The sequence below is a fragment of the Musa acuminata genome, chromosome BXJ2-5 (assembly GCF_036884655.1).
Source record: "Musa acuminata AAA Group cultivar baxijiao chromosome BXJ2-5, Cavendish_Baxijiao_AAA, whole genome shotgun sequence".
Lineage (NCBI taxonomy): Eukaryota > Viridiplantae > Streptophyta > Magnoliopsida > Zingiberales > Musaceae > Musa > Musa acuminata.
The window spans coordinates 8779145-8788861 of NC_088342.1; the positions used below are offsets into that span (position 1 = coordinate 8779145).

The 9717-nt window shown below is 41.4% G+C and overlaps 1 protein-coding gene across 8 annotated transcripts; it reads left to right on the forward strand.

Annotated features, from left to right (window-relative positions):
- The first annotated feature begins 711 nt into the window (after positions 1 to 711).
- Positions 712 to 7490, forward strand: LOC103984438 (1-acyl-sn-glycerol-3-phosphate acyltransferase BAT2, chloroplastic). 8 transcript variants are annotated; one of them, XM_065108603.1, is made up of 9 exons: positions 712 to 1148; positions 1225 to 1763; positions 1855 to 2034; positions 2597 to 3003; positions 3414 to 3515; positions 3600 to 3900; positions 4085 to 6222; positions 6426 to 6926; positions 7033 to 7490. In XM_065108603.1, exons 2-6 carry the CDS (start codon positions 1508 to 1510, stop codon positions 3825 to 3827), a joined length of 1173 nt encoding a protein of 390 aa, XP_064964675.1. In that variant the 5' UTR covers positions 712 to 1148; positions 1225 to 1507; the 3' UTR covers positions 3828 to 3900; positions 4085 to 6222; positions 6426 to 6926; positions 7033 to 7490. The 8 variants fall into 8 exon arrangements, with proteins under 8 accessions (XP_064964675.1, XP_064964673.1, XP_064964676.1 ...); XM_065108601.1 differs by having other exon boundaries at positions 4085 to 4853; positions 6051 to 6222; positions 6426 to 7490; XM_065108604.1 differs by having other exon boundaries at positions 4085 to 4377; positions 4484 to 6222; positions 6426 to 7490.
- Positions 7491 to 9717: the final 2227 nt, after the last annotated feature.

The following is a 9717-nucleotide window of genomic DNA, read 5'->3' on the forward strand; positions in this document are numbered from 1 at the left end:
CCGTCCATTTCGGACGATGAAGGGTAAATATAAGAGACCGCGAAACCGCCACCTTGAAACGCCACGTGCATCCTCCACAGTACCTGGTTACCTATCCTATATTCTTTTCCTACAAGGCAATGGCTACCCCGATTCGTACCTCCCTTGCTATTGAGGGAGGAGGCGAATGGACCCCGCAACTGGCATGGGTGCAGATTTGGTAACGGGGTGCTCGTTCGGTAGCGGTTCTTAGTTGTCCTCCTTTCTCCGTCTCCAATTCCTGGGGGCAGTAGCACGCTGGAAGCATGTCGGCGCGGTGCAGAAGGTAGACCCTTACCCTTCATCCGTCCGCGTCGATTCTTTTATCCTATCCATTCGATCAATCCATATATATATGGATGACGGCATTCATCAATCGATCCAACCACGGTGGTCAGAACAATTTCCAGAGTGTTCGAAGTAGAAGTATTAGAGACCTTCGGCCGTCGATCCCGCACTCCGATCCAAGAAAAAGAGAAGAGATGATACTGGTCGCAGTTGTAGCGGAGCTGCTGGAGAAGTACACCGCGTTGGTGTCCCACGCGCTGGAGCAGCTGGTCCACGACGCCCCCTTCCCCTGGCGCGTCCGCCTCCTCATCTTGCGCAACCTCCCCTTCGCCTCTCCGCCGCCCCCACTCCCGCCGCCTCCCCACGCCCTGCGGGTCCGCTCCCGCGCCGCCCCCGTCGCCGCCCGGTGATCCGAGGGGTTCTTCCCTGTACATAAGCCTCCGTCCTTCTCACTGGTGGAATTTTGCCCCATCCTTTTCCTTCATTGCAATTGAGTGTCTCGAAATCATGAACAGATCTTCGGTTGTCTACTTCCTCCTCGCTCTCGGACTTCTTTTTCTGATGTTCTAATGTTCTATTGGTTTGGAAACTTATACCAGAGGGATCATATGTCCAATCTCATTCGATGGGAGCAAATTCTTCATGTTCTTTCTCCAATTAGGGTTTTTGAGGTCCTTGGCAGGGAAAAACCCTAGTCCCTTGTGCGAGGACAGTGATAGCTTTTGGTGGAACGAACGGTTCTTGCAGAAGAAATGATTCGTCTCCCAACGGCGGTGCGACAAAGACAGCACCGCGTCAGGGAGTTGCCCTGCGTGTAAAATGGCGACTATTTCCATTCCCAGGTAAAAGAGTAAAAATGATGTTTTGGATAGTCATATCTCATGCCGAGTATGATTTCAAGTTCGTGTCACTCCACAGCTTTTAGCTGCTTTGGAATCAGATTCAAAGCCTCCTGTTGCTTCCACCAGCTTTCTTCAACCCAAGAAACAAAGACAGCTACAATGACGTGATTGACCTAAGAACGAAGCTATCTTATTATTGTTCTATCCATAGCACTTCCACGCCTTAGTGATCGATTCGACCCATCAATCAATTAAAGTTCAGATTAAGTGGATGTCACCAAATATATCCGTTCATATGACTTCGGCGAGGTGTATGGATAAATTATAATTTCCTGATTGCTACGTGACGGCCTGCAGGAATGGATAAGGACTCGATTTCCAGTACATTCACGTTTCCCTCGTCAGGTCCAAAGTGCTGTGTTAGTATAAGAAGCCGTCCGCTTTCCTCGCCCTTCCCCTTCTCTTCCTCGACACATCCCCCCATTCGCCTCCGACTCCAGGCGGGAGATTCCGCAATGGGTACGATGACAAGATCGCTCTTGGGGCTCAAAACCCTCCCCTCGTTCGCCCCTCTGAATTGTGGGCCTGCTTCGAGGAACGCGGTCTCTTCTCCCGGTATGTAATTGATTCGTCGATTCTTTGGCGGTGTCGGTTCTTGGTGGATAATCCTGGCTTTGCTTTGCCTCTTGTTGCGCTGATTGTTCAGTTTTGATAGTCGCTGGTTGTCGGAGCAACAGCCAGGTCGATCGGATCCTGAGGTTCCGCTGCCCCAGGCCTGGGATTCTGATCAGGACGCGGCCGACGGTGCAAAGGGACACCGTCGCGAGATCGGCGATCGCTGCTTCTGGTCCCGCTGATGCCGCTGCAACCTCCGTAACCGGTTCTGGTAGGAGAAAGATCGTAACTTAAGGTTTCTGTTTATGCTTGTGCGTTTTATGTGACTTGATTGTTCTAGAGACCTAGTGGAAAAGATAGGTTTGATTCTTTATGGTCATTGAGATATCGTTTGTGATGCGAATTGATTATGGGTTTGATGCCATGGAATGCTGACCAGTTGTTGCCTTTTATTTCATTTGCTTTTCTTGAATCATCTTGACTACATGTTGTCATTGAAACATAAAAAAGAAACGAAAATTTCACTCAGTGCATTTTGAGATAATCAATTTATATGTTTGATACCAATAGCTTTTTGACCAGTTACTGATTCTAATAAACTTTATTTCTTAATCATCTTATTTCCCGATTATATGTTTTAAATAAAGATACTGAAGGAAAAAAAAGTAATTTGTTGAACTTTTCTAAGAGAAGAACAAATAGTTTTGACACGATGCAATGAAGACCACTGCAAGCGGATTCATTCATCTCAATTATGTATTATACGAGAAAATTCATTGTTAAATTTGCAATAGTTTAGTTTCTCACGCATGGTTAGGTCTGCTGTTGATCAGAATTTCAAATGGTGCCAAGAATCAGGGGGATTTGCTTTTACTCTGTCACGGCTGTGGCTGCGATCTTTCTGTTTGCTGTAATGGTGGTGGTGCACCCGTTTGTGGTCCTGTTTGATAGGTATCGACGCCGGGCTCATCACTTGATTGCAAAGATTTGGGCAACAATGACTATCGTCCCTTTCTATAAATTTGAGTTCGAGGGAATGGAAAATTTGCCGCCTCAGGGCACCCCAGTTGTTTATGTCTCCAACCACCAGAGCTTCCTGGACATATACACCCTTCTGACGCTAGGGAGGAGCTTCAAGTTCATAAGCAAGAGAAGCATTTTTCTGTTTCCGATCATTGGGTGGGCAATGTTCCTCATGGGTGTAATACCTCTTCGCAGAATGGATAGCAGGAGTCGGTTGGTAATGGTTTTTTCCTGAATTTTTTAATGTTTCCAGAGTTGTTCTTTATTAAAAGGTTTAGTTTCTGTTAGATGCATCAAATTAGTGTTTTCCAGTATATAATTCATCTAAGATTTTAAATTGAGTTTTAATTGGTTATTATGAATACTGTGAAAATTAATGATAGGTTGCTGTTATATTTTTCTAACTGGTTTTGATTCCTAGATATCTTTTCACCTTTATGATACTCTTCTTGTTTGTGTTTCCATGGGGACAGGAGATATTATAATTGTTCTGGTTTCTATTAGCACTTGTGAGATTTAAAAGAAACAGTGGAAGGGTGTTTTGTACACAGAATTCCAGTTTGTTGGTTCTCCCCCTTAGCATTGTATTTTTCTGTGCATTTTATTTAATGTTGTCACTGGCTGCAGGATTGTTTCAAGCGATGTATGGAATTTGTGAAGAAAGGGGCATCTGTTTTTTTCTTTCCAGAGGGAACAAGAAGTAAAGATGGAATGCTGGGTGCTTTCAAGGTGATATTTTTATGCTCCATCTGTAGTTGAATGTGATCAAGTAGGAGTTTCTACAATGAGTTATCTTAATTAATGATTTTGTAGAAAGGGGCATTTAGTGTTGCTGCAAAGGCTGGTGTACCTGTTGTGCCCATAACCCTTATTGGAACTGGCAAGATTATGCCTCCTGGAAAGGAGGGCATATTAAACTCAGGTTCAGTGAAAGTTGTAATACACAAAACTTTGGATGGAAAAGATGCAGACAAACTATGCAATGAAGCTAGAGATGCAATAGCTCGAACACTTTTGCTTCATGGCTACGGAGTACATTAAAATGAGTAGCTGGATATTGCTCAATTTCAGACATCTCATGTCGATGGTTGCAATTGGTTGAACTTTTATTCAGGTATATTTTCAAATCTTCTCTTGGTTATATAGGAAAATTCTTAAAGGATTACATGTTTATATTGCTTAGACAAGTAAAGGCAGACATTGAAGTTTACAACTGAACACAAACATATAATCCGTTTGTAAGTTTGTCTCCTTTACTCCCTTTGTTTTAAACGGAATCTCATCTTCCATGATTCCAGGTAAAGCTGTCAGCCTTCAATTGGTTGCTTAATTGATCGAGTTGAAAGTTTGTTTTGAAATTTTCTTGATGCATCAGACATCTGATTTATTGTGTCTTGCCTCTTGCACCATTATATGTGGACAAGGTTGGGTACCATCCATGAGTTTGTGAGCAACGGTTGAATGATCCAAATAAGAAACCAGGTCAAAACATTATTCTTTGCCATTAGAACAGTATCATTGGTGCACTGAGAAGCGGATTCGAGGATAAGAATGGATTTGTAGCTTTTAAGCAATTTTTTGAGGCAAACAGGTTAGAAATAGATTGATACATAATATAGCTGAATGTTGACCAGATTGATACATAATATTGCTGAATGTTGACACAATATCCAACCTGAATCTGCATTCTTGATCAGAATCATGCCCAAGTTCTTTGCAATTGAACCTTGTCAACATCAGATATAAATGAGGTTGTAGCTATTGGTTCTAATATATGGAGGAAGCGATCCTCAGAGCACGACTTGGTTGTTGGAGACTTGAAGACAACTGCCGACAATTGAAATTATTGATAAGTATCTAGCTTGGAATCAGGTGCACTTGCAGGGTGCAATTGAGGCCCTGCGTTGGGATTTAACTTGTCAGTGGGACATGATGATGAGTTGAAGATTGAAATGGAGAGACTGATCAGGTGGCTGGTTTGATAGAAAGATTAACCCGTATGGGCAGGGTGACCCATGGAGGCATCCACATAGCACTAGAAATGGGCTGCCAGTTACTGTTCTTCAGGTGTTATCTAACTATACTAAATAAGCATGTTTAGATTATGTGAATCGTGGTTGTCTTTATTGTGTCTCTTTCTGACTATGTACACTCAGTTGCAAGATAATTCTATAACTGGTGTTACCATACCTTTGTGGTTCTAACATTGCTGAACAAGTATCTTTTGATGTTGGGCAATGTCATTTGGTGTCATATTTCATTGGTTATACTTCTTAGTTGCAAGAATATTGTTCACTGTCACCATGTCTAGTTAACCTTTACGGAGCAATTAGTTTTATATTTATGATACTGTTAGATATGTTGCTGCACTCTGAGCATTATTTTCAAGCTTTATCGATAAGCTTTATATCTTACAATTATAATTTGAATCTTACACAACATTTCTTGACACATATGGGTCAAAACTTCAAAGACAAGGAATTTCATCTCAGTAACATCGAATTCATGTCCTAGGGTAAACCCCGTTATTGTTTAATATTTAATATCCAGCTGCAAAAGATAAATTTAAGTTCAGTAGTATCTTGTGAGAAATTATACTACCATGTTCGTTACATGATGTAAATTTAAGTTCAGTAGGATAATTTAAATTTCTTACATGATCTAAATTCCTTTCATTCTTGTCTTGCACTGTCTTTTACAGCTTTTCTACTTACCAGAGGAGTTTATCATAAAAATTCTGTATATATCATCATATTAGCGCAAGACTGTTTTAAGTTTGACCTGATAATGTATGTTAAAGTGAAAAAAAAAAAAATCTGAAACGTGTATCACTTTTACCTAGACCCTAGAAGTGGATGTCAAATATCATAAGTGTCGAAAAATTTCACACATCAATGGTGAACCATTTAGATTTAGGAACCTAGCCATCTTCATATCATGCATGTGTACACAAACTAGTGGCACTTAGAATATTGTAGAATACAAAATGCTGCAGCAAAGAATTGAAGAGCATAAGTCATGTTACATAGTGAAGTATTTATTTGGGTTACAATAGAGGCTAATGCCAACAGAGACCACCTGAGGCATCTCAGGTGTCTTCTGATGTTCCTTGTTGTGGTTAATAGGGGATGTGAAAAGATTCCCTAAAAATGCTGCATTGGTTTAAGACTAATATGATCATACTTTGAAATTCTTTGAACTCATTGTCCATGCTTGATATATACTGCATTTTTGTAGTTCTGCTCATGGCTTTCTGAATGTCAGGACAAGGATCCTCTGACTTGATACAAGGAGCATAAGCAAACTACACAAGCATGATTTGAAAACATGATATGGCTAATAGAAGCACTACCTTTTATAGAGGCCGGGAGGGAGGACTTCTAGTTTAATACAGAATTTTGATGAGTGAAGATGGTATCAGAATAAGAAGCAAAAGGTACTCTTTGTTTCTGAGTTCTTTTTTGCTCTGATAAAATTCTGAGACCCTTCTATAAACACTGTTGCAAAGTCTTCATATCTGTAAACATCGATGGCGTGAAAGGTTTATGAATACGAGTGGTTCCGAATCCTAAAGGTTATATACAGAAATTTATTCGTCTGCGGATCCTGACTCAACGTAAATTATTTTGTTGTCCACAGCTCTCTCATCATAGGAAGCTATACAGGCTCTCGAAGGTTTGCTGCTTTGCATGTGAAATCTCAAAGTCCTGCCATGATCATGTAGACATTAACAAGAAAGAAGCTGTAGTAGATTACAGCAACATACATTTCTTGAAAGAAGGAAAGGGATTTAAATGACAAAGATACAGAGGAAAACAGGCATGTCAATCCAGAACACATCGCCAAAGACCCAAGGAACGATAACATCAGCTAGTCTTTGCCTTTGGAACTTCAATGGTTATCTTGAACCAAGGAATCCACACGGACGTCGTCCTCTGGTACTCTCTGAAGGCCTCAGCCCTGTAATCCTTCTTCAGCATTAGCCGCTCTACCAGCCCCGTGACATACGCCAAGCACAAGCTATGGGCCGATGAGAATCCACCCTTGCACATTCCATGCGAACAGAAACAGAGACCACCACCAGAGCTGTTCCCCCAAGTGGTTGGGGTGGCAAGAGTCCCTCCATAGTCCCTCCTCAAGGTTTGGCACCAAGGGTGCACCATGTCTGCTTAATGTTTCGTTCCTGCTGACGAACTCCTAGAGTTCTGTATCCGCGGAGTATGCGATGACTTTTCCGCTTATGCAGGAGATTGTGGCGAAGGAGTCCCAGAGATTTCAAGGTTTGTCACTCGAGTGAATCGCATACATTGGCAGGCATATGCCAATCAAGAACACGTGCCGTATCAAAATCTTATTAGGACCTGTATTAGAAAGATTCACAGCCGCATTTTCTCGAACAGATGATGGGCACAAAAAGATAGGGGAGGAGGGCTTCGAATTCTCTCACCTGCTGGGGGAGGTAGATGGCAAATAAGGAGATCCACTACCGGGGCCAGCCGTACTCCATCCTCATCTTGTCCTCCCTCGTCCCTCACTGTCACATTTCCCTCCGAAAATAGTTGATGTTCCATGCCCAAATAAGCATGGTCGTCATCGCCAACCTTGTTGTGTCCGCCTTAGCTAGCATATGATAGATTGTGTATTATCTATCATTGATTAATTGATTGATTGATTGATTATGTATTATCTATCATTTGTCTCTTTCCCAAAGACGTACTTCATGACTCTTGTAAGTGGGGTCCAATATGCAATATCTAGTTTATTTATCCCGCACAACTCATACCTCTTGAATTCATTATCGACTTAGTAGATGCAAGAGTCAGCTTCTCGACCTGTATGCCTCAGGTAGAGGTGGGGGTCAGGCTTCCTGACCTCCACATTTCGGGCATGTTTTTCTTATGTCTTTCATCATGGTAAGTTTTTTTAAACAAGATAAGTTTTCCTAACTTACACACCTTAAGTACATTTTGTTTTATGCCTCTTGTCACGACGAATTTCTTCTTATAAAGATCAGATTTTCTCACCTCGTGCACCTCAGGCATATTTTGTCTTGTGCCTCTCATCGTGATTGGTTTTCTTGACTCACGTGTCTCAGGTAAGTTTTGTCTTGTGCCTCTTGCCATGATGGGTTTCTTTTGATGCAGGTTGACTTTTCACAACTCGCATGCCTTGGGTATGTTTTGTCTTGTGCCTTCCACCATGGTAAGTTTCCTCTAATGTGGGTTGGGTTTTTCGATTCACGTACCTTTTGCATATTTTGTTTTGTGCCTCCTACCATAGCAGTTTTATTCTGATGTAGGTCAAGTTTTCTCGACTGGCACACCTCAGGCATATTTTTTCTTGTAACTCTTATTGTGGTGGGTTTCATCTAACATAGGTCAAGGCTTTTTTATTCACATGTCTTGGACACTTTTTGTCTTATGCCTCATATTATGGTAGGTTTCTTTTGACGCGGGTTAGATTTTTCTGACTTACGTGCCTCGAGTGTCTTGTGTCTCTCGTTGTGGTAGGTTTATTTCAACATGGGTCGGGTTTTCTCGACTTGTGTTCCTTATGCACATTTTGTTTTGTGTCTCTCATTGTGGTATGTTTCTTCTGACTCGACTCAAGTTTTTTCTTGACTTGCGCACCTTGAATACATTTTATCTTGTGCCTCCCATCATTGTTGGTTTTTTCTAACATGGGTTGGATTTTCCTAACTTACACATCTTGAATCATTTTGTCTTATGTCTCCTACCATGGTGGATTTCTTCTAACGTGGGTTAGGTTTTTTGAACTCATGCACCTTTGACATATTTTATCTTATGCCTCCTACTGTAATAGGTTTCTTCTGACATTGGTCTAGTTTTCTTATGCCTCTCATCGTGATATGTTTCTTTTAATGTATATCGGGTTTTCCTAACTCACGAGCCTCAAGTATGTTTTGTCTTATGGCTCTAGCCATGGTGGGTTTCTTTTGATGTGGGTTAGGTTTTTTTTTACTAATGTGTCTTGGGCATATTTTGTCATGTGCCACTTTTAATGATAAGTTTCTTCTAATGTAGGTTGGGTTTTCCTAACTTGTATATCTCATGCACATTTTATCTTATGCCTCCCTCTATAACGGGTTGATCTCTACACCTTGGCGAGGTGCTTTCCATTGGTTGCATCTTGGGCTTCGTAGTTTCCTCTCACTTAGTTTACAACTAGTTGTGAGTTGCTAAACGCCATAAAGTCTTGGACTTGAAACTCCCAAGTAAGCCAAAGCCCTAGAGAATTACCTCATACTCGGCTTTATTATTGAAGATTTTGAGCCCAAATCAGTGAACTTGTTCATACACTTGTTTATTTGGGCCTTTAAGGACGAGTTCGACATCAACCCCATCAGAGGTAGTAGAGCCATCCACGAATAGCGTTCATGCTGGTGGGGTGTGGTTGTCGATCTCAAGTGAAGGGAGAATTAATTCTACGATAAAGTCTACTAGTGCTTGGGCCTTTATTGTAGTTCTCAAAACATATCAGATATCGAACTATCCTAGCTCTATTAACCACCTTAGCAGCCTACTTGAAACATCAAACCAAGAGAGGACTTATCCGAGTGGTTGGTCGGTGATTATCTGTACAACATGTGCTTAAAAGTAGGAATGAAGCTTAACTATCGTCAACACTAGTACAAATGCGAGCCTCTCGATATGGGGGGTATCATTCTTCAGGCTCGCTTAGAATATGATTGATATAGTAGATAAGCTTTTGAACTCTTGAGTCATCTCATACAAAATCGAACTGACAATTAGGTTAATGGCAACAAGGTAGAGGCTTAGAGTTTCACCTGATATTGAGAAAGTGAGTTGCAGTAGTTGGATGAGGTGATCCTTTAACCTTTTAAAAGTCTCCTGACACTCCTTTTGTCAATATGAAGCTATTTGGGTTCTTTAATATTCTAAAAAAAATG

What these genes read in the sequence shown, in the direction of transcription:
- LOC103984438 (XM_065108603.1), top strand. Translation starts at nt 1,508, where the DNA reads ATGGATAAGGACTCGATTTCCAGTACATTCACGTTTCCCTCGTCAGGT. An exon ending in GAACGCGGTCTCTTCTCCCG is followed by an intron (nt 1,764 to 1,854) that starts GTATGTAATTGA and finishes CTGATTGTTCAG; the next exon opens with TTTTGATAGTCGCTGGTTGT. An exon ending in GAATGCTGGGTGCTTTCAAG is followed by an intron (nt 3,516 to 3,599) that starts GTGATATTTTTA and finishes ATGATTTTGTAG; the next exon opens with AAAGGGGCATTTAGTGTTGC.